The 27,542-nt window shown below is 45.0% G+C and overlaps 1 protein-coding gene across 3 annotated transcripts in view; it reads left to right on the top strand.

Annotated features, from left to right (window-relative positions):
* Positions 1-27,542, top strand: part of LOC137658523 (ADP-ribosylhydrolase ARH3-like) — a 97,802-nt gene that overhangs the window by 7,065 nt on the left and 63,195 nt on the right. For all 3 annotated transcript variants that reach the window (XR_011047355.1, XM_068393314.1, XM_068393315.1), the window contains exons 4-5: positions 12,917-13,065; positions 14,005-14,135. Coding sequence is in view for 2 of the 3 variants with exons in the window: in XM_068393314.1 (XP_068249415.1) it covers positions 12,917-13,065; positions 14,005-14,135 (280 nt within the window). In the remaining variant the exon portion in view is untranslated. The remainder of the gene's footprint in view (positions 1-12,916; positions 13,066-14,004; positions 14,136-27,542) is intronic.

Below are 27,542 nucleotides of genomic sequence, written 5' to 3'. Positions count from 1 at the left end.
CACCAATCTCCGATCGCCAATAGGCATCTCTCAGATCACCTTTCGCTTGTGACTTCAGACTCACCTTGGTCTTTTTGTTTGTCAGCCTTATGGTCCTCGTCAGACCAACTCTCCTCGCCACTTGCTTGTCAACGAATTCCGGTTCGTGACTCCAGCTAGTTCCAACCACCCAGTCGCCGCTCATCCTTCAATGACCCATCGGCACATGTCCGTTCGCTATTCAACAATGGTTACCCGTTCTCGAACTTATCTGGCGGCTCACCATTTATCTTCGACTCTTCGATCGCCAACTCGCTGATTGTCGAGTCAACCCACCGATTAGCGGTAGAGCACCGGTCACCGACTGACCAGACAGCCTTCGTCTGCTCGTCAGTCACCATCGTTTACCGGCAGTTTGCCACTCAGCAGCCCATCACCAGCCTTCAGCCACTCACTAGTCACCCTTTGCTTTCGTTCCCAAGAAGATCGGAAGGCAAATAGACACCCTCCTCGCTGCTCGCCGGTTGCCATCACACCGATCCACTAAACTATCAGCAGTCCCCATAAGCAGCTTGTCGACAGGTGGCTACTCGCGAGTACTCATCAACTGCACTGCGGCCACAATAACCAGCCCTTAACCATCGTCAACGTTCGCCAGAACAACGCTGTTCTTTTACTTCTTCATTAGTTAAGGCTGAGTTATCTCCCAGGGAAGAGTCCTTACGCAGGGTATTGCGTCCTGTTCACTCATCTCTCCCTCCACGGGTCAAGACCCCAGCGTCAACGAGCTCCTTTTGAAGGGATCCCCAAAGGAGCTGGCCCTTTTGGCCAAAGTTCACACCAAGTTGGAGAAGGTTAGACAAGCGGTAAGACCACAGGTCTCCACGTGCATGCTGGATGCATACTTTCAGATCCCAAACCTTCCATCTTCAAGGAAGTATCTGAGATTCAGTTTAGACAACAGGAAATACCAGTTCAGGGTACTGTACTTTGGTCTTTCCACAGCACCCCAAGTCTTCACCAGAGTGTTCACCTCAGTATCATACTGGGCTCTTAGGATCGGCATCAGTTTCCTCTGTTATCTGGAAGACTGGCTGATCCTAGCAGACTCTATGGTAAACCTCAAGAAGTCTTCCCTGCCTCCCACTCAGAGACTGATATACTGTACCTAGGAATGATTTTAGACACCAATATCCACAAAACCTTTCCATGAAACGACAGGATAACGAGGCTGAGAAAGGTTACAAGACCTTTCCTCAAGATGAGAAGAACTCCCAGCCCAGAAGTGGCTATGTCTCTTCAGACACCTTTCATCCCTGGCCCGTCTAGTTCCCAACGGCCGCCTCAGGATTTGATCTCTCCATTGGCGATTTTAAGCCAATTATAATTTGGCCTTCGATTCCCCGGACATTCTGATCCCCATGGGACCAGAGGTACGGACGGACCTCGAGTGATGGGTGGCAGATGAGAATCTGCGGAGGGTTGTAGATCTTCTCGTCCTTTCCCCAGAAGGGTGGGGGGACCAATGTGCTGCACCACACGACCTCAGGCCTCTGGCCAGAGTCCGAAAAGTACCTTTACATAATCTCTTAGAGATGAAAGCCATCTTACTGGCAATTCAAGTCCCATCATTTCCTGGAAGGCCACTCAGTGGTGGTGATGAGCGACAACACCACAGTAGTGGCTCACATCAACAAACAATAAGGTACTATAGTCTATTTTTTATAGCGGTGCATATTTGCACCCACTCACAGGGGTGCCCTTTTAGCTCGGAAAGGTTCCTGATACCTGATTGGTCGGAAGTATTTTTGTCCGAACACCTTCATTGTTCTCGAATAATTACCAAGTAATGTGAATCGAAACTTATTTATTAACCTATATTTCTCCATCAGATATATCTTTTGTCAATAAACAATGTGAAAGAATAAATATATTATAAATAATCATCTTGGTAAGTCTAAATTTAATAACACAATCCGCCGAAGTCAACGACAGCAGCTTGTTTTCGGATGCACGCTTTGTAATTTTGTAATTTTTCACATATTTTAACGCAAATTGGGATAAATTACACTCAGCATAAGTTAAACATGTTATTATAAACTTTCTTTGAATACCAGAATTTACCAAAATCATGGAATTAATAAAACCCGATATTTGTGAAAACTTATGGGGATGTAAAGCAGTATCCTGGGTTCTCTGCACAAGCTGGCCTTAACCACTGCAGGTAAACCATGCTCCAATGTGTACCTAGTATTGTGTCAATACTGTTACGTCCCCATACCTTAGCGAAGTGGTATTGGAAAAATCTTGGTTAACAATGTTATTTCTTACAAAGACTCGGAATAACTTTTACCGTAACAGTCACTCTGCTAATATTTCAACACACAGCTTGCATAACCCGCAGACCTTGCGTAACAAGGTTTAGCGAGGTGTTAGGGTCTACTTATTTTTGGTATTAAGCTACTCTTAAAAAGAAAACCCTGGCTAAAGCCAAAATGCCAGATTGGCAGGGACATCCACCCTCCTAATGAGTGAGTCACCCCTAGAAATAGCGTAGGTTTTTATTCCGCTATGGAACATATGACAAATTCGTAGATAATTTGTATTTTTCGTAATGATACAAACCTTTATCTATTTATACAAACCTATCCGCCGACCCTGTCCCCCTTGAAGTCCTACCTCCAAGCAAAGTGAAGCAGCTGGGTGTACTGTACAACTAGCGCCACCACTTGCCAGGATACTGTAACCATTCCTCAAATCCTACAGCGTGGTATAACCTTCTCATCCTTCCCCACCCCTCGGACTTGGTGCTGTGCTTAGACACATCCAAAGAAGAGAGGAGGGACCATAGTGCTGCACCATACGACCTCAGCTCCTCGGACAGAGTCCGAAAGTACCTTCACTTAAATCTCTTAAGAGATGAAGGCCAACTCTCCGGTCCTTCAACAGCCTCATCTGTTCCTAACGGGCCACTCAGTGATGTGATGAGCGACAACACCACACACCACATAGAGGCTCACATCGACAAGCAAGAAGGGACTTGCTCGCAGCCTCTTCCCATCTAGCAGTATAAATACTAAGATGGGCCAAAGTCTGTTCAGTACCACTATCAGCCCGCTTCATTCCAGACTAGAGGAATGTGCTCGCCGACAATCTGTACACAGCATCTCAGGTAAGGTCTACCGAATGGTCTTTGGATCACCTTGTAGCCGACAAAGTCGCGACTTTACGGGGTTCTCCAATTAGGGATCTGTTCGCAACGCCCCTGAACCTCAGGCTTCCGTTGCTCCCCCAATACTAGATCCCAAGGCTCTTAGGCAAGAAGCATGCCAACAACGGTGGGTACAACAATGACGTTTATGTCTCGTCCCTGTTTTGTCTGGAGAAGGGTACTTAAGAAGGCTAGAACATCGGTCAGCCTCTCAAGGGCTCTCATAGCTCCGCTATGGCATTACGCAGAACGGTTTCCAAACCTTCTGCAGCTCCTGATAGAGCCTCCATGAGAACCCTCTCCACGTCACAGACAACCACACTTCAACATCTATCACAAGCTATAGCTTTGCTATGATTGTACGCCTGGAGACTACCTAGTACCTCCTCTCTCACAGAGGGTTTTCGCAATAAGTTGCGAAAAAGTTGTCTAGATATATGAGGAATTCCTCAGCATCAGATTGCGAAAAAGTTGTCTAGATATATGAGGAATTCCTGAGCATCAGTCTGCCAGGCAGTATAACGTCTTCTGTGGTTTGTGTCATTGGAAAGCGTATCTCCCCACTCGATATCTCTATTCCAGCAATAGCGGAATCTTTGAGTATATGCAAGAGGAAAAGACCCCCCTTTTCAGTTTCAACAGGTAAAGACGATCACTCAACCTTGACCCTTGCCTTCAAACTGAAAGGAAGGGATATCCTCTCATTGCTAGATCTTTCCTAACTCATACGGACTTACAACTTGCCTTTTCCCAGTTGGAATTGAGACCCTCTTTGAACATGGTTCAAGTTCTCCAGTCTCTAAGGAGACCTCCTTATATTCCATTTCACCAGGCAACAAATTTTCACCTGGTTTAGAAGACAGTGTTCCTACACACTTTGACAGCGGCCATACGAGTCAAGGAACTTCATGGTCTCTCTTTCGACATGGCCCATTAATGAGAAGGGTGAAAGGCAGCGTTCAGTTTCGTCCCCGAGTATGTCGCCTGACCCAGTCCCCAGAGGTGACAGATCCTACTCAAGTCTCCACTCGGTAAGTGACGATCCAGATCATCTGTTACTTTACCCGGGGTAAGGTATGAGGCTCTACCTTAAGAGAACGGCAACAGCCCACCTGGGTCCCTTCTCTTGTCATCAGCACTGGGAGAGACAAAAGGAGGATCACCAAAACATCATCTCTGCTGGATTCACAGAGTCATCAATTGTGCCCTGAATCCAGATCCTCATTCAACATGTCAACTCATGATGTCAGGGGCATAGCTATGCCCCCAGCCCTTCTAAGCAGATTACTCTTGTGATGCAGGTTTTACAAGCAAGGGTATGAAAGCCCCAGGTGACTTTCACAACCTTTCTCCTGCAAGACGTGACCCACAGGAACTTGATACGATCTCTATCGGTCCTGTGGTGGCTGCACAACAGCTGGTTGTATACCTCAAGCTCCTTATTGGACAAGTAGCAGAAGGTTGAGGGCACTGTTACCCGGTTTTAGTTTGCGTGAATGAAAAGATTTGACTGGCTCCTATTGTCTTCTTCATCCTCCCCTCTCTTGGGGAGAGCAGGATCCTGGGTTCTCTGCATAAGCTGACCTCAAACCACTGTAGATAAACCATGTTCCCTTGTGTACCTAGTATTAAGCTAATACTGTTGCGTCCCCATACCTTGGCGAGGTGGTATTGGGAAAGTTTTGGTTACAACAGTTTTTCAATATTTAACTTAGCCGGTGATTATATAAGCTGCAACTCTGTTGCTCGACAGAAAACTCTACGTTAAAAATCCGCCAGCGATCGCTATGCAGGTAGGGGGTGTACTTCAACAGCGCCATCTGTCGTGCAGGTACTCAGTACTCAATGTAAACAAAGAACTCAATTTTCTCTCTGTCGGGCTACCGGCAAGACCTACTAATTCGCTGTTGCTAACTGGATTTGTTTTCACAACTATTTGGTGAAGTACACTATTCTAGTTTTGAGCTTTCGCTATGCAGGTGTTTTATCTTCATCTCAAAACTTGAACTCGTTTTGGATAGATTTAATTATGGTGACAAAGAGAGTATGGACTTTCTTTCACTTTTAAATGGCCGACCCTTCCCTTAGACGGAAGTGTGTTTAGGCTTTTAGTAATTATCTTATCACGTTATAGATTTTCCTCTATATATATCTCTCCGCCTTTATTAGGCCTCTTCGATTAACTTTCCATTTTTTATGAACATATAAAATAAATTTTAATGCTTTGTTTATACAGACCTTTCCTGAGAGTAGGCGGTCCTAACTTGGAAGCCGAAGTTAATCAACATTGAGCCCTTTATATCGTCTTTAGCTTTTAAAGGATTTAAAACTTTTTAAATGTAATATTTTATGAAAGAATTTCTTTGATAGTCTTCGTACTGTTTTCAAAGATGAACTAACGTTTAGTTTTTTTATGCTACGCAGTTGTTGACGTTCAGGACGTTCAACATGCGCTCTATCGTTACGATAGAGAGAGAGTGTATCACGGTTTCACTTTGCAGTAAGAGTAAATCGATTCTGACGTTTTGTTCATTCTTTCTTAGCTTAAATGTTTTAAATTCTAATTTAAAGGAACTTTTTATTTGAAAAACCTTTTAGTTTTTTCCTTTAGTCAAATAACATGTTTTTTTTTTTTTTGACGATATATAATTGGGCTCTTCTCTTAGGTGCGAAATCAAGAGAGAAAGAGAGAGAGAGATAGAGACGGAGGGAGAGAGAGGAGAGAAAACGTTCCGTTCAAGCGGGTAACGTTGTTCTCCTGTTACTCTCGTCCCTAGTCTCTGTACGGGGAGGAAGGATAAAACGTTTTTAGGTTTTTATTCTCGTCCCCAGGCTATGTGCGGTGAGAGATTGAAAACGTAGTTATTTGAACTAGTGTTTAGTCTCTTTCCCAGCCACTGATTTTTCTTTTTATCTTAAAATATGTTTTCTGTTTTTTGCTGGTATTATGAGCTTGCATTATACGACTAATTTCGCTATTACTACCTTTTAATGAAGGGTAGAATTGCGTGTTTCAGGTAGAAATAAGTGCAAAACAGAAAATCGAAGTGATAAAGTGATATGCGCAAAGTGTTACAGTGTTGCGTCCGAGGCGCAAAGTGTTACAGTGTTGCGTCCGAGGGTTCGTCTGTTCGTGCCTGTCGTTCACCTAGTCCGGGACCTCTTGCAAGCTCCCAAGCCCAGGGGAGAAGTAATGTCAAACGACTTATGGGTTCGAGAGGCCTTGACCAACGAACAGACGTTTTCCCTCTATGGTATCGGGTGTTTCTTACCAAGATCTCCCCTACCATAAGACAAGAGAGACGTTGTTTCTCCTCGCCATCCGTAGGCTTTTCGCATAAGAAACCTGTCACAAGGTTTCGAAGCCCTTAAGCGAAAGTCAGTCCTTTCAGGACAGGTCCAGCGTCCTGGTTACAGCCATTAGGACAGCTCTGACCCTATGCAGTCATCGGATAACTGCTCGCCGCCTAACAAAAGCGTAACACAGACTCCGAAAGTCTTTTTTTTTGTAGGCAAAGTGTTGCGGTCACAGACGTTACCCTCGTCTATTACCACAACCATTTCCGTTGATCCTTAAGGGGTTGTATGGCAAACATGCAGTATATGCTTGCCTCCCTTATGGAAGACTATTCTGCCGATTAGTCCGTTGAGTCTAGCCGTTTATCTCATCGATATCCTGGCCTTCAGCCAACCTAACGTTCCTTTGTGCTTACTGTTGACATTGGCGTAGCTTAGTCACGTCAGTCAGGTTGTTTAGAACCACACTCGATGCGGTCTCGTGTGGTTTTTCAGCCGCATTTGGACGTTAGGCCACTGGCTGATGCTCCTGTTGACGTTCTAGACGTTCACTAACAATCGGAGTTGACTTGTTTTGACGCTGTGCGTCAACCTCCGCATTCTAGAGTTGTTTTGTCTGCTCAGTCTAGGCAGTCAAAGCAGTCTCGAGTGGACGCTGTACGTCCTCACGCACCTGTTGTGGTTGACAGTTCAGTTGTTGACAGTTCACAGACTGTCAAGCAGTTACATGACGTTGCGTTCTGGTCCGCTACTAATGCACCAGTGAGAGACTCAGCTTTTATCGGACAAGGTTCCTGTAGATGAGGAAGTTGCTGTTCTCCCTCCTACTGATATTCCCTTGAGGACTCTGTCAGATGGAGAGGAGCCTTAAGCTGCTTAGCCTCCTATGGACTTTAATTAAATCATGATGATTTTTTTTAAGGATCTTCGTCCCGATCTTGTAACTGCTGCTCCTCGTTCGCCTAAACGTCAGAGCTTACACTAGGCCTAGCTACTTCGAAGCCGTTGTTTTTAAGCTAGTGCTCTCTCGCTCTCCTAGAGAGCGTTACGTTGGCTAGGCGACTGGTTTTTCACCAGGAGGAGTTTGGGGGATACAGCCTTTGCTTTCCCTTCTTTTACCCTGGTTTATAGAGCGAGAGTCTGATATGACACGAGAGAAGTTCTCGGCTTGGGAGTTCATGCCTCTGCCCAGATAGACTTCTCAATTCTGGTAGACTCTCCCTGGCGCCTAGCCAGGAGACGCTCCAAGTTGTTTACAGGTCAACTTCTCAGAGGGATGGTAAACGGTTCCGCCTCAGTCGCTAACCCCGTCTGTTGCCACACCTGCTCCCGTAGACCCTAAATGGGCTTTGCTGCAAGACATGCAGTCCAAGCTTGCGTCCTTGATAGAGGACTTAATGCGGAGAAGAACCTTCTGGCCAACAACCTTCCAACCGGTCGGTTGTGCGCCCTGTTGACGCTGAGGTAACCTACTCGCGTCTGCCAGTTGAGGTGGTTCCTCCACCGATGCGACCCAGTGTGGGTTGCCAGCCGCACGTTGACGTTAAGCGACGCTCGGAGGTGGTTGTTGACGTTCAGGACGTTCAACAACCAGCAGAGGTGACTTGTTGTGACGCAGTGCGTCAACCTCAGCAACCCGGTAGGGTGTTGACTGCACAACCCAGACGGTCTAGACAGTTTCGGGTTGACGCTGTGCTTCCTCGCGCACCCATGGTTGTTGACAGTTCACAGACTGTGCAGCAGTTCCATGATATTGCGTCCGGCTCCGTCACGCATCCACCAGTGCGACCGGATTCAGCGAGCCAGAAGTTGCCCACTCCGTTGCCGTTTCCTCATCAGTTTCGGATGAGGAACCCTCTGATGAGGACGTTGCTGAACAACAAGACGATCAGCCCCCAGCCCTGCTATCCATCCAGAAGATGCTGAAGAAGGAACGCTGCTCAGTCAGGCTGTGGATGAGTCTGGTAGGGACGCTGTCATCCGTGGATCAATTTGTGTCACTAGGAAGACTACACCTCCGTCCTCTTCTATACCATCTAGCTTTTCACTGGAAAAAGGACAAGACGCTAGAAGCGGTCTCGATCCCGGTTTCCGAAAAGATAAAGTCTTGTCTGACTTGGTGAAAGGACAATATCAACCTAAGAGAGGGTCTTCCCCTGACTGTTCAGACTCCCAACCACGTTCTCTTCTCGGACGCATCGGACGTAGGCTGGGGTGCGACATTAGACGGTCGGGAATGCTCGGGAATATAGAACTCGAGTCAAAGGACAATGCATTTCAACTGCAAGGAGCTACTGGCAGTACGTCTGGCCTGGAAAAGCTTCAGGTCTCTCCTTCAAGGCAAAGTGGTGGAGGTGAACTCGGACAACACCACGGCTTTGGCGTACATCTCCAAGCAAGGAGGGACCTACTCTCTGACGTTGTACGAGATCGCAAGGGACCTCCTCACCTGGTCAAAAGGTCTAGACATATCACTAGTAACGAGGTTCATCCAAGGCAACTTGAATGTCATGGCAGATTGTCTCAGTCGGAAGGGACAAATAATTCCAACAGAATGGACCCTCCACAAGGATGTATGCAAGAGACTTTGGGCCACCTGGGGCCAGCCAACCATAGATCTCTTCGCAACCTCGATGACCAAGAGGCTCCCAATATTTTGCTCACCAATCCCGGACCCAGCAGCAGTTCATATAGATGCCTTTCTCCTAGATTGGTCACATCTAGATCTATATGCATTCCCTCCGTTCAAGATTGTCAACAAGGTACTGCAGAAGTTCGCCTCTCACGAAGGGACAAGGTTGACGCTAGTTGCTTCCCTCTGGCCCGCGAGAGAATGGTTCACCGAGGTACTTCGATGGCTAGTAGACGTTCCCAGAACACTTCCCCTAAGGGTGGACCTTCTACGTCAGCCACACGTAAAGAAGGTACACCAAGGCCTCCACGCTCTTCGTCTGACTGCCTTCAGACTATCGAAAGACTCTCGAGAGCTAGAGGCTTTTCGAAGGAGGCAGCCAGAGCGATTGCTAGAGCAAGGAGAACATCCACCCTTAGAGTCTACCAATCGAAGTGGGAAATCTTCCGAAACTGGTGCAAGTCAGTATCCGTATCCTCGACCAGTACCTCTGTAACTCAAATAGCTGACTTCCTCTTATATCTGAGGAAAGAACGATCTCTTTCAGCTTCCACTATCAAGGGTTACAGAAGCATGTTGGCATCAGTCTTCCGTCACAGAGGCTTAGATCTTTACAACAATAAAGATCTTCAGGACCTCCTTAAGTCTTTTGAGACCACGAAGGAGCGTCGTTTGGTTACACCTGGTTGGAATTTAGACGTGGTACTAAGATTCCTTATGTCAGACAGGTTCGAACCGCTACAATCAGCCTCCCTGAAAGATCTCACCTTAAAGACTCTTTTCCTGGTATGCTTAGCCACAGCTAAAAGAGTCAGTGAGATTCATGCCTTCAGCAAGAACATCGGATTCTCATCCGAAACGGCTACATGTTCTCTACAACTTGGTTTTCTAGCCAAAAACGAGCTGCCTTCTCGACCTTGGCCAAAATCGTTCGATATTCCAAACTTATCGTATGGTTGGAAATGAACTAGAAAGAGTCTTATGCCCTGTAAGAGCTCTTAAGTTCTATTTAAAACGAACTAAACCTTTACGAGGCCCGTCTGAAGCTTTATGGTGTTCAGTTAAGAAACCATCTTTGCCTATGTCAAAGAATGCTTTATCCTATTTTATCAGACTGTTAATACGAGAAGCTCATTCCCATCTGAATGAGGAAGACCAAGCTTTGCTGAAGGTAAGGACACACGAAGTTAGAGCTGTCGCAACTTCCGTGGCCTTTAAACAAAATAGATCTCTGCGAAGTATAATCGACGCAACCTATTGGAAAAGCAAGTCAGTGTTCGCGTCTTTTTATCTTAAGAATGTCCAGTCTCTTTACGAGAACTGCTACACTCTGGGACCATTCGTAGCAACGAGTGCAGTAGTGGGTGAGGGCTCAACCACTACAATTCCCTAATTCCATAACCTTTTTAATCTTTTTCTTGAAATGTTTTATTGTTATTTTGGGTTGTCCGGAAGGCTAAGAAGCCTTTCGCATCCTGGTTGATTTGGCGGGTGGTCAAAGTCATTTCTTGAGAAGCGCCTAGATTAGAGGTTTTGATGAGGTCCTGTTGTATGGGTTGCAACCCTTGATACTTCAGCTCCTAGGGGTCGCTCAGCATCCTAAGAGGATCGCGAGGCTCCGTAAGGAAGACGTACTTAAAAAGGCAGAGTAATTGTTCAAGTCGACTTCCTTACCAGGTACTTATTTATTTTAAGTTTGTTATTTTGATAACTGCTAAAATGAAATAAAAAATCCTTAGCTCATAATAATGTAAACATTTATTGCTGGTCTCTACCCACCCCCCTGGGTGTGAATCAGCTTATATAATCACCGGCTAAGTTAAATATTGAAAAATGTTATTTTTATAATAAAATAAATTTTTGAATATACTTACCCGGTGATTATATATTAAAGGACCCTCCCTTCCTCCCCAATAGAGACGCAGTGGACCGAGGAGAAAATTGAGTTCTTTGTTTACATTGAGTACTGAGTACCTGCACGACAGATGGCGCTGTTGAAGTACACCCCCTACCTGCATAGCGATCGCTGGCGGATTTTTAACGTAGAGTTTTCTGTCGAGCAACAGAGTTGCAGCTTATATAATCACCGGGTAAGTATATTCAAAAATTTATTTTATTATAAAAATAACATTTTTCGTACAAAAAGACTCTGAACAACTTTACCTAGATAGTCACACTCCTAAATATCTCAGCACACAGCTTGCGTAGGTCGCGGACCTTGCGTAGCAAGGTTTTAGCAAGGCTCAGGGACTCCTTATTTTTTAGTACTGTACTAAGATACTGAGATAAGGAGCCCCTGGGTAAAGCCAAAAGCCTGATTGGCAGGGACGTCCACCCTTCCTAATGGGTGAGTCACCCCTAAATAAATAGCTTAGGTTTGTATTCCAGTTAAGAAACAAATGACAAATTCGTAGATAATTTGTATTTTTCCTAACGATACAAACCTTAGCTATTTATACAAACTTGCCCGCGATCCCTATCCCCCTTGAAGTCCTACTTCTAAGCAAAGTAAGCTAAATCACCGGTGTGTGAGTGGGAGTAGTAGCAAGCTACCCCCCCTGCCTCCCACTAACTAGTGGTGTGGGTAGTTAACCCTCGCTAAATTTTAATGGCTCGTCATTTCAGCTTTGCAGAAAGTAATACCCCTAAGTAAATAGCTAAGGTTTGCATCGTTAGGAAAAATACAAATTATCTATGAATTTGTTATATTTAAGAGGAATTCTATAATAACGCATAAAATTGGCCAGTGCACACTATCAGACTCCTTTTTATAGTCCACAAATGGCATGAAAAGTGGATCAGTGTTATAGTACTTTATGAAAATTAGTCATGGTATGACAATGAAATAATCTCCAACAGATTTAGACTTAGTGGATCTGAGAACAAAGCCCTCAGAAGAATATTGTGAGTTAAATGGTTGGATAGGTTTAAAAATTAAACTATAAGGGAGATTACTCATGTGCCATATGTGGATGAGATCATGGTGAGGGATAGATGGAGATGATTTGGTCATGCTCTTCGCACACCCTAAGAGAGAATAGTTCACCAAATGTTTAAGGCCTTAGAAGATTTAAAGACCCAGGTCTACATGGCTGAGGACTACGAAGTGTAAAGTGGGAGATGATGAATGGAGAAATATTAAATTAAAACCTCAAGATAGAGAATACTGGCAAAATCTAAGTGAGGCCCTTTGTGTCAATAGGTGTAGGTGATGATGATGATGATTATAATTATTATTATTATTATTATTATTATTATTATTATTATTTAAATTAAGATTACACAATTCTCTTGTTCTGAGGGATACATGCTGCTCGAGGGCTGCAGGTTGAGACCCCTTGTTTAGATTACAGTAGTATATCACTCTTGCCCTCCCAGCCTTGATAGCTATTCAATCAACATAAAGCTAATGGGATGTAAAGAACAAGTGATATATGTATTATGCAAAAATATTTTTCCTATACAAACCTATAAATTATAATGGAACATTACCACCATCCAGGCCTGCACATGTTTGATTCACAAATTGAAGCCCAATGGAATGACAACAGAGTTTTTGGCCAGTTGTTTGTCAGTTTTGAATTTTTATGGATGTGACTGGATATTTTCTTACATAGATAAGGCAATTAATGGCTAAGACGTTTGTTTGAAGAAAAGATTGTTTTATATTAATTCTTGAGAAATGTTGATTTGTCATCTTTTTTGTATTCTTAAACAGGATATGTTAATATTTTTATGAATTTGGGGTTTTCTTAAATGAAAAAGGAAAGTAATACTGTACTTGTCTGCCCCTCTAGATTTGTGAAGGAGTACTATGCAGAGCCAAACAGAGGATATGGGGCAAATATTGTTGATGTGTTTGCAGCCTTGAGGGTAAACAAGTTCAGTGATGTATACACACCAGCAGGATTACAGTTTAATGGCAGAGGGTCTTTTGGAAATGGAGGTTTGTATATTTAAATTAATATGGAATGACAACTATTTTATCTTCTGACTCTTGCTCCAATGTAATGGCAGTTTTTTTCTTCGATGTTGAATGGCCTCACAGGCCCTATCACTGGGCTATATGACCCAAACTAGTAAATCTAAATAATCCCATTACTTCAGGTTGAAAAAGGTGATATATATGAATGATGAGTATAATTACTGAAAATCCTTTGTTATATTTCCTGTCATCATTCATCGTCTGCTCGCTTAGGAAATGTCAGGTTTGAGTTTTTGGAAATGTTAAAATTCCTAACTGGATTGCAAAAGTAATGTTTTATAACAAATTAATTAATTTAGAGTTCTGGTGTCCAGATGCTGAAAAAGTCTGAGAACACAAAATTGAAATGGGTTAAACGTATAATAAAAAGGGATGAAGAATTATCGGTCAGGAAAGTAGATAAGTAGCATGACAAAGATCTGTAGGATGGCCCAAGAAATCATTGATAAAGCAACTATATGAAGACTTAAAAAACATAATGTGAGTTCAGGGGGCCAGAATATAGAATATAAGAGAAGGGTGTTAACTATACAGGTCTAATTTTGTAAAGGAGGAGATGATGTAAAAACATTCATGATGATGATGGTTTTACATATTTGTTAACTGTATTTTAAAGAAAAATTTTGGAAGGTATTCATTGCTAATTACTTTGGTCTTGAAAAAATAACTTGCAGTACTGTCTTCCATTTACAGAACTCCAAGGTACTGTAATTTTTTTAGTTATTCTATTAACTGTTTTGGACTGGTACCAAAGGAAACCTTTTCCTCATGCTAAATATTTTTATTAATTTGGCCACATATTTTGAACTTAATCATTAATTTTCATAATGTTGCTCTAACGTCTTGTAATTAAGATCATTCTTAATCACAACCATTTTATCAATTTCTAATTTTTTTTAGGTGCCATGAGAGTAGCTCCAGTGGCTCTGTTTTGTTATAATAAAGATGACCAGGAAGTGGTGAACACAGCCAAAGATTCTGCATTGATCACTCATGCCAATAGAATGGGATATAATGGAGCTGTTTTGCAGGTAAATTCCTTGCCGGCATTCTATGAACGTTTTTTTACGACTTGGTTAATACTGTAACTCAACCTGCAACATGTTTTACTGTATACAATGATAGTGTAATCATACACATACATATACCAAGGCACTTCCCCCAATTTTGGGGTGTAGCCGACATCAAACAAATGAAAAAAAGGGGACCTTTACTCTCTACGTTCCTCCCAGCCTGACAAAGGACTCAACCGAGTTCGGCTGGTACTGCTAGAGTGCCACAGCCCACCCTCCTCCGTTATCCACCACAGATGAAGCTTCATAACGCTGAATCCCCTACTGCTGTTACCTCTGCGGTCATCCAAGGCAACCGGAGGAACCATCAGGGCCTTCCGGAACTGCGTCACAATCGCTCGCCATTCATTCCTATTTCTAGCACGCTCTCTTGCCTCTCTCACATCTATCCTCTCATCACCCAGAGCTTTCTTCACTCCATCCATCCACCCAAACCTTGGCCTTCCTTCTGTACTTCTCCCATCAATTCTTGCATTCATCACCTTCTTTAGCAGACAACCATTTTCTATTCTCTCAACATGGCTAAACCACCTAAACACATTCATATCCACTCTAGCTGCTAACTCATTTCTTACACCTGTTCTCACCCACACCACTTCGTTCTTAACCCTATCAACTCGAGATACACCAGCCATACTCCTCAGACACTTCATCTCAAACACATTCAATTTCTGTCTCTCCATCACTTTCATTCCCCACAACTCCGATCCATACATCACAGTTGGTACAATCACTTTTTCATACAGAACTCTCTTTACATTCATGCCCAACCCTCTATTCCTTACCACTCCCTTCACTGCCCCCAACACTTTGCATCTTTCATTCACTTTCTGATGTACATCTGCTTTCACTCCTCCATTTGCTGCAACAACAGACCCCAAGTACTTAGACTGATCCACCTTAAGTAACTCCATTCAACATAACATTCAACCTCGCACCATCTTCCCTTCTCGTACATTTCATAACCTTACTCTTACCCACATTAACTCTCAACTTCCTTCTCTCACACACCCTTCCAAATTCTGTCACTAATAATGATAAGAAATTTTGTATGGAAAGTTCAGTAGTGAGAAATATTCAATATGTGAGATGTATGGATTTTAAAAAGATCACAAGGTGTATTTCTGGCAGGGTGATTGAATTTAGTTTGAAAGTAGAATTATAACAATAGTGTTTTGCCAGGTCACCATACATGGAATTGCATCACATCTTTATTAGAACAGGATTCAATCTAAAATACATAATTGTTCCGTAACTGAAATACAAACCACGCTATTTAATATGGGTACAGTATTACTTTCGGCGTAGCTGAAATGACGAGCCACACCTGTGAATAGTTCACTTTGCTTTTGGCTCGGGTGACGATCAGACGTGTCTGCTCCCAACCTCGCTTAATTGACAGCCTTTGTTCTTTGTTTTTGCTTTTTCTTTTCAGTGTGTTTGGAAGTTGGCCTCTATCATGCGGAAGTGTCCCGGATTACCTGACCGCCCTTGTGGAACTTATATGTCGGCGGTCGACACGGACCCTCACAACTTGTGTCCTTTTTGTAGGGGTCAACGGTGTGACAGAAATAAAGTGTGTGGTGAGTGTAGCGAGTAGTCTACCTCCCAGTGGGAGAGGTTTTCCCGGCGCCGGAAGAAGTCTAAACGGGATATTTCTCCTTCAGTGGTTTCCTTGAAGAGAGAAAATCCCAAGGACTTTTCTTCCGTAGCCCAAACCTCCTTCGAAGCTCCCACACGATCGGTCTCTTCCGAGAGGCCGTCGAGTGGTAGCGTAGGCCGTACTTTTGTTCGCCAACCTCGGGATTCGGGAGAGGGCGTTGCCTCCCATAGCGAGGCAGCTCCTCCTCCTCCCCCGGGCGAGGTTATTTCTGATAATGTGTCTAACAATGATTTATTTTAGCTTTGGGCTTCCTTGGGGCTTCAGGGTTCGTCCTCTAAGGAAGCCCTGTTTGACATAATTAGGTTGGGGGCTGCTGTCAAATAGTCGCCGGTGATAGCAGAGGTTGACCCTCTGTCTATCGTCGACGTTGTTGTGGCAGAGGCTTCCGACGAGTTAGGTCAAACCTCTGCTTTGGGTGCTGATGTTGCTGAAGGCTTAGTTCCCCCCTCCGAACATCCTTCGAGGGAGGAGCTAAGTCCAACGGTCTCTCCTGCAAGTGATTCTCCCCCTTGGGGGAGTTCACTAACAGAGACTCCTCTTCGGAGGACTGATGATGGTCTGCCTGCTGCCCCTAGAGGACGTATCAGAAGTAAGGCTTGTCTTCCTCTTCGCCGTAGAGGCCTTCCTTCTCCCCACAAGGGAGTTAGGAGGCACCTCTTCGGTTCTTCGCCTTCGCAGTCCCCCGCAGAGAATTCTCCTCACCGTGCACCAACCGTTGCAGCCGCATCCCTGGACCTCTCTGCTGATCGTTCCCAATCTCCTTCGCCTGCCAGACCTGCTGACCTACCGTCTCCGTTCCTGGCTGCTGACGCGCTGTGGGCGCCCACGCACCCCGTTATCCAACGGGCACCGGTCCCTTCGGTGCAAAAGGGGCTTTCTCACATTGTGAGCAAGTCGCTTAAGTGCCAGGTATCCCCTGCGCGCTCGTGCGCTATTGCGCGCAAGCGCTCGCCTGCTGTTCCTGATATTTCCGTTATTTAGCTGTCTAATCACTTCACATTGAATTTGATTCATTCAAATCTTCTCTTCATTGAATAATGATTCAGTATTTGAGGGCACTGTTACCCGGTTTTAGTCTGTGTGAATGAAAAGATTTGACTGGCTCTTATTCTTTTCTTCATCCTCCCCTCTCTTGGGGAAAGCAGCATCCTAGGTTCTCTGCATAAGCTGACCTCAAACCACTGCGGGTAAACCATGCTCCCTTGTGTACCTAGTATTAAGCTAATACTGTTGCATCCCCATACCCTGGCGAGGTGGTATTGGGAAAGTTTTGGTTACAACAGTTTTTCCTACAAAAAGACTCAGAATAACTTTCACTAGACAGTCACACTTCTAAATATCTCAACACACAGCTTGTGTAGGTCGCAGACCTTGCGTAGCAAGGTTTTGAGTACTAAGATACTGAGATAAGGAGCCCCCAGGTAAAGCCAAAAGCCAGATTGGCAGGGACGTCCACCCTTCCTAATGGGTGAGTCACCCCTAAATAAATAGCGTAGGTTTGTATTCCAGTTACGGAACAAACGACAAATTCGTAGAAAATTTGTATTTTTCCTAACGATACAAACCTTAGCTATTTATATAAACTTGCCTGCCATCCCTATCCCCCATGAAGTCTTACCTCCAAGCAAAGTGAGCTAAATCAGCGGTGTGTGAGTGGGAGTAGTAGCAAGCTACCCCCCTCACCCCCGCTAACTAGCAGTGTAGGTAGTTAACCCTCGCTAAATTTTAATGGCTCGTCATTTCAGCTTTGCAGAAAGTAGTACCCCTAAAGAAATAGCTAAGACTTGTATCGTTAGGAAAAATACAAATTATCTACGAATTTGTCATTTTTTTATATAATAATTAGAATAAATAACATTAGTGAACATTAATGTCAGGCCTCAAAATCATAAGCACCAGTATTTCACTTGTTTCAGACTACAGTACTATACTACCAAACAATTTATAAAACTATAACAAATAATTGATACTTTCTCTTTATTGTACCTAAGCTCACACGGTACACTTAAGGCATTATTTACAGATCTTTGCGAATTTTCTTCAGCCTCTTGCTGCGCTGGTTTTTTATCCGTCTACCTCCGTTCCTGGTGATTGGCATTCCAGGCAGCAGTGCCTGGTCATGTGGTCTTAATTCGTAAATCAAAATCCAAAATCAGTTTTAGAAATTTACATTTTATGTTTGTTGATCTTTTGGAATTGGTTTTAAGAATATGAAAATTATTGATATTTAGACATTAGGAATTACAGATGATCAGAATTAATCAAGTGAAATTCCTTACAAATGAATAGCTGGGCTCATCCTGGGTATTAATTAATGACTAATTTTTCTAACCAGAATTTGTTTAATATCACAAACTCTTGTTTCCTGGTATTTAGTTCGTATTGAAGACATAGTGTGGGTCATTCAAAAGCTCTGGTTTTCATATATCAGACTTGTAAGAAAAAGCAGCTAAAATTACTTTACGGTAAAGTACTATACAGGTGTACCTCGCCTTACGTCAGTAATTGGTTCCAGGAGAGGCAACGTATGTTGAAAACCAACTCAAGTCGAATTTACTTGTCTCTGAATTTACTTGTCGCGAGGCTAAACCACAAATAACCAATCCCATTTCTGTATTTTATTTATAAATGCAATATGAATAATAAATTGTTGATAAGAATCTATCTAAACTTACAAATAAATAGATTTTATTTTTTTAATTTAATACCATAAAACGGATTTTGAGCGAAGCGAAAAATCTATTTTTGGGTAAGATGGCCATGTCGTCCTGATGGAAGTTCCTTAAAGGCAGCTTCCTAGGGTATATTACAACTACGGCGATATTCCCAGAGAATTTACCTTAAGGTACCCAGAATTCTAACTCCTGGAGCGAGTATCCCTAAAAAAGACCTTAGGGATATCGTAAATATCAGTGGACGTATTCTTGACACGCCTCATAGCAATCTATACCCCGAATAGAGTTAACACTTCGTAGGGGTCAAATGGCAAGAAAACGAAAACGAGAAAGAAAAGGGGAGAGCCGTTCGTAAGGCCCTCTCTTCTCCCGTTTCGTAAGCGTGCCCTGCGCCGATTCTGGCGCCATCTGCATTCCTTGTAGCGAAACACGAGGTGCTACAGATACTGTATGTAGGGAGGGATCCTACGGCCCTTTCATTGAAAGGGAAGGGCGGGTCCATCAGGACGACATGGCCATCTTACCCAAAAATAGATTTTTCGCTTCGCTCAAAATCCGTTTTTTGGGCTCAAGCCATGTCGTCCTGATGGAAGTATACCAGAGCATTACTGTATCTGTGGATTCTCAAAATGTGCCGTACTCCTCAGAAATATTTCCCCCAGTCGACGCGACCTAGAGACCTAAGATGTTACCGTCATACATCTTTTCAACTAATCATAAACCATGATAGAGCTTCCTGCCCCCAACAGGGAAGAGTCTTACTAGACTCTGGGAAAGTCTCGAAGAGTACATATATCTAAGTATGAACCCCAGGCAAGCGAGTATAGTGGTCTCACCCCATACTGGGTAAAGCGAAGTTCGAAAAGAATCACTGTGTCAATATGAAATATCGACCAGTCCTCCGCTCAAAACACGTATTGGACAAAGGTTCATATCCGCTTAGGAGGAAACTCGTAAATCCGCCACCATCCCTTTATGGGATGGAGTCCTCCAGCTAAGGGGAAGCATAAACCAATGCAATATTAGCTTGCATAAGGGAACATTCTATTAGAATTATCCCCGGGTAAATATACATAGAATGAATGCTCACAGGTGAAGGAGACGCAAGGTTCTCAAGAACCAGTTTATTGACAGACAATAAACAAACAGGTTAACCACACTCATATATATATATATATATCTATATATAAGAGGAGGATAACTAAAACTTTAAGCATAAGTATGATAGTAAACAGCAACTTGTTTGTCTGAAAGAAAAAACATTGGAGCCACTTTTAAGATACCAAAGTATCAAAGTCAAAAGTCTGTTTTACTAATCAGTCACATTAGCGTTAGAAACGCTCGGCACGCATGTTTGCACTTATGCTGGGTTCACCTTTGAAAGTGGAACAGTCAACGTGGGTCACCCAGTACCCTCACATAGTATGTAGTACAACATGTGACTACATACTCACCCTGGAATTAATTGTCCCAATTAAGTTACTGTTCCTCGCAGAGTTAAACAGCAGGGTTAACAACGCAACCCACTGCCACCACAGAACCTCTTAGTTGCTGCACTTGCTTCGCATAGTGACGAAAGAACACTCTGGAAGACTTCCAGCCAGTGTACGAACGAAGATGTCCAAAATCCCTACAACTAAAGAAGTTTAAGGATGAAGCAACTTTCCTCGGATCGTGACCTGTGGGTGAACAGTCAGGATCCGCTCTGCGAATAAGATATGTGATTTTCGCCCTGAGTTATTTCAGTAATAAATTTTGAGCCTGACGTTTCTCCCCTGGCCAGATGGCCATCCTTGAAGTCTGAAGTTCTACGAAGATAGACCTTTAGGCATTCTACTGGACATAGAGATGCATCTTCTTTCAGAGGGCAGATTCTTCAGGGACCCCACCTGATGGTGGGTAACTCGTTCTTGGTGAGAAACGTAGGATCCGGAAATAGGTTCAGTTCACCCATCCAGGGACTGAACACGACCTTCCTCTCTCGAGAGGGGTATGATCTCACTAACCCTGGCCCCGGACGCGAGTGCAAAAAGGAGGATAACTTATGGGTCAAATCCTTTAACGCACACTCCTTATTGTTCAACAGTGAAGCAACATGAAGAACTTTTCTAAAGACCATGAATTGGGCTTTGGAGGTGCTAAAGGTCTGAGCCTAGCGCAGGCTTTCGGAACTTTTATAAAAGATCTCGTTAGCGAGGTCGACCTGGAAGGCATATAGAATGGGTCTTGTCAAAGCAGGCCTACATGATAAAATCGTGTTAGTTACCGATCCATAACCATGGAGATGGAAGAAGAAAGACAAGCAGAAGTCCGTCGTGATCTCCTGCGGAATCTTCGTCTGACAAGGGCTACCCATTCTCTCCAAGATGACTCATATTGCCTTATAAAAGGTTTGCACTTATAATCCTTTAGGAAGTCCGTGCTGGCTTTCGAAATCCCGAAACACTTTCTCACCTGATTAAGGAAAGAAATCATGAGCTGCTGGGTCCGGGTTTTCTGTGATGAAGCGCAGACAATTGACTTCTGGACTCACTGGGTCAGAACTGGATCTGGTAGCGGACGAAACTCCAATCGTAGTTCCAATGCCAGAGGGAACCCCACACTGTTCGGTCATTTGTGGGCCACTACTGCCGCTACTCCCTTAAATGATCTCAGTTTGTTGAGGACCCTCAACAGAAGGTTGTAAGGAGGGAACAGATAAATCTTGAACCATCTGTTCCAGTCGAGGGACATCGCGTCCACTGCTTCCGCCAAGGGGTCCTCGTACGGGGACACATACAGGGGCAACTTCTTGTTGTCTTTCGTCGCAAAGAGGTCTAGCCGCAGTTCTGGGACTTGACTCAGAATGAAGGAGAATGGTCCTGCGTCTAGGGACCATTCCGACTCTATCGGTGTGAACCTGGATAGAGCGTCCGCTGTCACATTGCGGACTCCTTAAAGGTGAACTACTGACAGGTACCATTTCTTCTTCCCCCAAATCGGAAGATGGCCAACATCACCTGGTTGAGAGGTGGCGACCTTGATCCTTGTCGATTCAAGTATCTCACAACTCCCCCGCTGTCCAGCACCAACCTAATGTGGATTGAGCGATGCGGGGAGACTTTCTTGAAGGAAAGAAGGACTGTCATAGTCTCTCGAAAATGACTGTGAGAGGTCTTGAATAGACTGGACCAAGACCCTTGGGCCTTTTTCTGATGAGAGTGAACTCCCCATCCCTCCTTCGAGGCGTCTGGGTGACTCGTCACCGACGGGGGAGGTGGATGAAGAAGAACCGACTTCCTAAGGAGTCTGGCTTGGGACCAAGGCCTAAGAAGAGTATTTCGACGAAGCGGAACTGGTCTTCTCAGATCTCTTCGCGCATCTGATGCATAACTACTCCAATCTCCGGTTGCATCCTTTAGCTGTGCTCTTAGCACCGGGTCTGTCACCGAAGTAAACTGGAGAGACCCCAGTACACTCTCCAGTTCGCATCTGATATCCATACGGAATCTAGAAGTCTCTTGACAGAACCAGCTATCTCCTTTCTTTTCTCCGCCATGACGGAGAAAACGGTGTGACATTAGGTCCCAGTGGATTCACACCCACCGGAACTTAGAGATGGAGGAAGTTGAGACTTTTCCTGTTGATCTTGAAGCCTAGATAATCTAGGAAATGGATCACATACAGGGAAGCTTGCAAGCATTCTGTCCTGGGTGCTGCCCACCCCATCCAAAAATCCAGGTAGGCTACTACCTGAATTCCCTTTAGGCGTAATTGACTGAGAACTACGTTCGCAAGCATCGTGAAAATCCTTGGGGCTATTTTAAGCCCGAGAGGCATGGCTTTGAAGACGTATAGTCTTCGTTGTAGCCTTAACCTTAGGTAGGAGGGGAATCGACAATAGATTGGAACGTGCCGATAGGCGTCTGACAAAACTATGGAGGCGGTAATTGCCCACTTGGGCAGTAAGGTCCTTATGTGTTGTATTGTTAGCATCTTGAACCTGTAGTTCGCTATGAACCTGTTAAGTGGCGACAAGTCCAGAATGACTCCGAGATTTTCGAGTCTTTCTTGGGAACACAAAACAGCCTCCCTTGGAATTAGATGGACTTTACCCTTCGGATCACTTTTCCTCTAACAGTTCATGAATGAACTCCTCCAGAACGGGGGTGGAGTATCGGAAAAACGCCGAGGGTATGGGGATGGAGTGCTGTACCAGCTCCAGCCCAGTCCCTTCTTGAGTAGGCTGTGGACCCAGGGATCGAAGGTCCACCGATCCCAAAAGCGTTGGAGACTCCCTTCTACCAATATCATCTCGCTCGGACTGTTGTCCTGAGGTCTTGCCTCTCTGACCTCGACCACCCATGAAACCCCTTCTCCTTGAGGGGCGCCTAGACGAAATTCTGGCTGCTCCTCTAGGCTTGTTCGACAGGCAGTTGACTGACCTTCGAACGATGGGTTGAATGCCGGAGACTGTGTCGACACGAATTGGGGAACCCACTGAAGTGTGGTCGGGGTTTTTGCCACCATCTGGGGCACTGAGGGCATCAGCAAATGCCGTTGCTGCTGATGTCTACTTGACTTAGCTGGCCGAGAAAGTATCCTAATCCTTTTAGTCTTCCTCCAAGGTTGGGGACCCCATCCGGGGAAGAATTTCTCTTGGTAGACAGGCCCCACTCCCGGAGAAGATTTCTATCGTCCGTGGCGGCCCTATCAACCTTTTTGACCGACTCACTAGGGAAAAGGTCTTTGTCCCAACTGTTGGAGGAGATTAGTTTCCTTGGCTCGTGCCTCATCGTAGCCCGGGCGAACTCGAATTCCCTACAGGTTCTCTTCGCCCTGACGGAGCTGTAGAGATCCTTCGTCACAGTGGCCAGATGAGTCTTGATCACAACCATGAACGTTTCATGGACCTTGGGATCACTTGTCATCGTCTCAACGTGGACTGAAGAGACAAAGAGGCAGCCAGTCTTTCTTTTGTCTAGAGTTCTCTCCGCAAAAGAAACCCAGACAGCTTAGAGAGGATCTCGCCGAACCGGCATCCGACAAAATCCGCCTCCCACATCTGGACTGAGAAGGTAAGATGGACGTCCTTCCAGTCCTTGTTTTGCTTACTAAATCTTCCTTTCTAAAGGCCAGCAACAAGGGTTTACACTCCACCAGGGAGGGGAAAGGCTTGCCAGCCTCGACTGTTTTCAAAACCGCCGCAAACCCTTTCAGCGAAAAAAGGGGGAAGGCTGTGGCAGGAGAGGACACAAAGGAAGGGAGCCTCTTACTCAAATACAGCTACCTTTGAGTTCATGACGCCCCTCTCTTTCATCAAAGAAGAAAGCAAGGCATGAGCCTGTCATGGTCTATCACTACGACCTCCTTAGGCTCTGTCTCTTCCTTTGAAGCTGGTACCTCCTTCCACCGGACCTCGCAGTCCGGATGTGCCCCTGCAGTTACAATGCAGCTGCCTTCCCATTCTTCTCCCTCTGCCTTTGTTGGATCAAGCCAACAATGGAGGGAGGGCCTGCTCTACTGCGAGAGCAGATGATGTTGAGGGAGCAGGTTCAAGGACCTGAACCGGAGCAGCCGACCTCTCTCGGCCTCTTCCGCTACCTTGTCCGGAGCTCGAACTTCATCCTGGCCTTCTGCCAGGAGGTCTTCCTCCAGACGTTCGGACACGTCTGGCATCCTGTCGTCCAACTGGATGCTAAGCAAGGCGACCGTGACTTCAGCATCCACGGGATCTGAATTAAGGGGACCTCCTCTTGAGGTTGGGGAATCACTGTAACAGTTGATGCCCTAGGAAAAGAAAGCCCTCATCTTCTCATTTGGAAGATAAGGTCCAGAGGTAATTTTCTGAAAGCCCCTCACCCAGGTACGAAGCTTCTCCCTAGCTATATCCCTTGAATCCACCGTTATAGGGGAGACGAAAACGGATTTTGAGCGAAGCGAAAAGAAAAACCTCAATAGATAGGTTAGTGCATATGAAACATACCTGGGGAACCCAATACCGGAGAACATCCGTGGAGACAGCGCATGCCACACGCCTCCTTCAGAACCATGTCCGCAGAAGCCCTACTGCGGACGTTGCAGAAATACATCCGCACTACGGATGGTCCTCCTGTAAAGAGAAGAAATTTCCATGAGTATCAAGTGAACTACGTATCACTGGATATGCACAGTAGCATAACAAAACGGAAAGACACATCCTTGTATTTCCCGCACACCCAATTGTTGTAGCCTTCCAATTCATAAAATCGTATAGTTAATCTATGCCAGATTAACCAATGGAAAATTTCCAAAGGAAGAAGGTGTAGCCCCCCCTAAGGAATGATTTTAAAATACCGGATAGTAAACAAGAAAGAACTCACTTTCTTATCTGTAAGGCCAACAACAACGGGTCGTGCAAGACCACAAAGAATAAGGAAAAGACACATACTTGTGAATCCCCCACAATCACCTGTGGAAGCCCACCAGCCATTAAAATCAAATGGTTAGTCTTTGCTAGAATAACCAAAGATCATATTTCCCGAGGGAAATTAGGTGTAGCTCACACCTAAGGTAAGATTTTACCATTCTGGCTAAAGATGAAAAGAGTTCTCTTTTCATCCCTGTAAGGCAACACCAAGTGACTGCACAAGGCAACACAAGTAAGTTAGAAAAGACAGTGTTGTAACCTACTATATCATGTTCTCCCCTGGTAGAAGACATTAAACAGGGAAGAACTGATACAGTACATGAGGGTGGTGTGCCGGCCGGCTCTTGCCGGTCAGCACCCCCACCCCCTTTTCCAAAGGTAGGTCTCAAGTATGCAACTTAGGATCACCCAGACGGGGGAGAACTCCAGTTCCTATGCCTGAACCGGTCGGTAGTGGTTGCCGGTCCATAGCTACCCGGTTGGCACCCAGCTGCCGGCCATCACTCTTAGTGGCCGGCCAACCGAGTGATGTAGCAGGCCGGCCCGGCAGCGGTGAGTAAACCCTGCCGGCTGGCATCCACTCCAGGTAGCGTCCGGCTGCCGGCCGCCACTCAAAGCGGCCGGCAGGTGAGCAAGGAGACCGGCCAACAAAGGCATAAGACCACCGCCGACCGACAGCAAGAGAACTAGCGAACACCCCCCTACCGACGGCCGGCCACTAGGCCGGCAGACGGCAAGGACAACACAAGAGAAGACAACAGAATGGGTGCCGGGCTAAGAGGCTATGTACCTCCGCGCCCGACACCCGAAAGAGTGCCGAGAGGAAGGGGAGACACTAAGTCAAGCTTCCTAACCACTGCTTACTGAAACTACAGACGGCAGCGGTTGAGGGACCAAGGAAGGACCGGGCAGCACTCAAAGGATAGGGCCTCTGCCGGTCGGCACTCTCTGCCGGCCGACAGGGGACCACGTCAGCTCCCCATCCCAACCTATGCTAGGTACGGATGTGAGACGACTGACACAAAGGAAACGGAAAATAGAAGGGAAGGACAGAGGGTCCTGTCCAACCTTGCCTTGGTTAAGGACCATTCCAAACTAAGAAAGCTCATCTCAGCCAGAGAGATCCAGGGAGGGAGGCTGGCACTACTGGCTGCCTCCCTAAAACCAAGGCAAGGAAGGAATTGCTATTCCGGAAAGGGAACATATCCCGAACCTGGAACAGCAAAGAGGACAAGTCTGAGGGGTCACCGAGCGAAGGGATCATAATTACCGAAACCTTCCAAGGTGAATCAAGGAGGATAAACCTCCTATGCCCGTGTCAGGCAGCAAGGGAGACTCTGCCCCACGCTAGACCAACACGGACTCAGACTAATACACTGCTGTACTGTCCCCCTCTGAACCAATTCAGTTGGAGCAGGAAGGTACAGTACTACTCCAGCATAGTTATATTTGAAAATTAATTCAAACAAACCACTAGAGTTAAGCCTAAGGCTTAAACAGAGGGAAAGGGTTTGCCCCTTCCCCGAAGAGAAGGGAGCAAACGGGGAAAAGATAATATTATCAAGACCTAAGACAACCTAGCCTAGGCACTAAGAGAATCGATTACCTAAATCACCGAAACTCACTCCAATACTATCTTGGAAATTACTCGAAAAGGGCTGTATGTATAACGTTGCCTAACGCTTTAAGCAATATAAAATCACACTTGGAAGACTAAATATCATGCAGGAAGTACAAGGACCAATAACTAGGTTACGAAGACTAGTGTTGGTCAGCCTAGGCAAAGCTTTCGCCAGGCGCACTACTAACGCATCATAACAGAATTCCTAATTAAGCTAAGCAGCTAATTATTAAAGCGCAGGGGGGCTGGGAACGTCGCTCTTGCTAACAAATAAATCCTATTCTAGCGAGCGACAGCGTCCACGACGCCTCCAGCAGGCAACAGCTCTTGTATCAAAGATAACTCTTATAAATACTTTAATTTTAACCAAGAGCCTACATTTATACATAAAAGAAATAGTACTCAACTTATCCGAAGCAGAAGAAGTTGGAGAAAGCATAATATGAGAGTAAATCCAAGATTTTGGTAGAAACACAGGAAAAAACACAGAGTTGTAAAGCTACGCAAAAAGGAATGCAGATGGCGCCAGAATCGGCGCAGGGCACGCTTACGAAACGGGAGAAGAGAGGGCCTTACGAACGGCTCTCCCCTTTTCTTTCTCGTTTTCGTTTTCTTGCCATTTGACCCCTACGAAGTGTTAACTCTATTCGGGGTATAGATTGCTATGAGGCGTGTCAAGAATACGTCCACTGATATTTACGATATCCCTAAGGTCTTTTTTAGGGATACTCGCTCCAGGAGTTAGAATTCTGGGTACCTTAAGGTAAATTCTCTGGGAATATCGCCGTAGTTGTAATATACCCTAGGAAGCTGCCTTTAAGGAACTTCCATCAGGACGACATGGCTTGAGCCCAAAAAAGTAATTTTATTTTTACGAATAAATGAGCATCCATACTTGTAAATGTAGATGTTTACAATTTAGTATGTTTGCAGTACATCGTGGGCTCATTATTTGTGAATATGGTTTGCTCTAAGATAGTATAGAATGGAAATTGAGTCATTATGATTATTTTACAAT

Source organism: Palaemon carinicauda, chromosome 19, assembly GCF_036898095.1.
Source record: "Palaemon carinicauda isolate YSFRI2023 chromosome 19, ASM3689809v2, whole genome shotgun sequence".
NCBI classification, from domain to species: Eukaryota; Metazoa; Arthropoda; class Malacostraca; order Decapoda; family Palaemonidae; genus Palaemon; species Palaemon carinicauda.
Note: the sequence above shows the minus strand (reverse complement) of the source record. Positions and strands in the feature narration are given on the sequence as shown.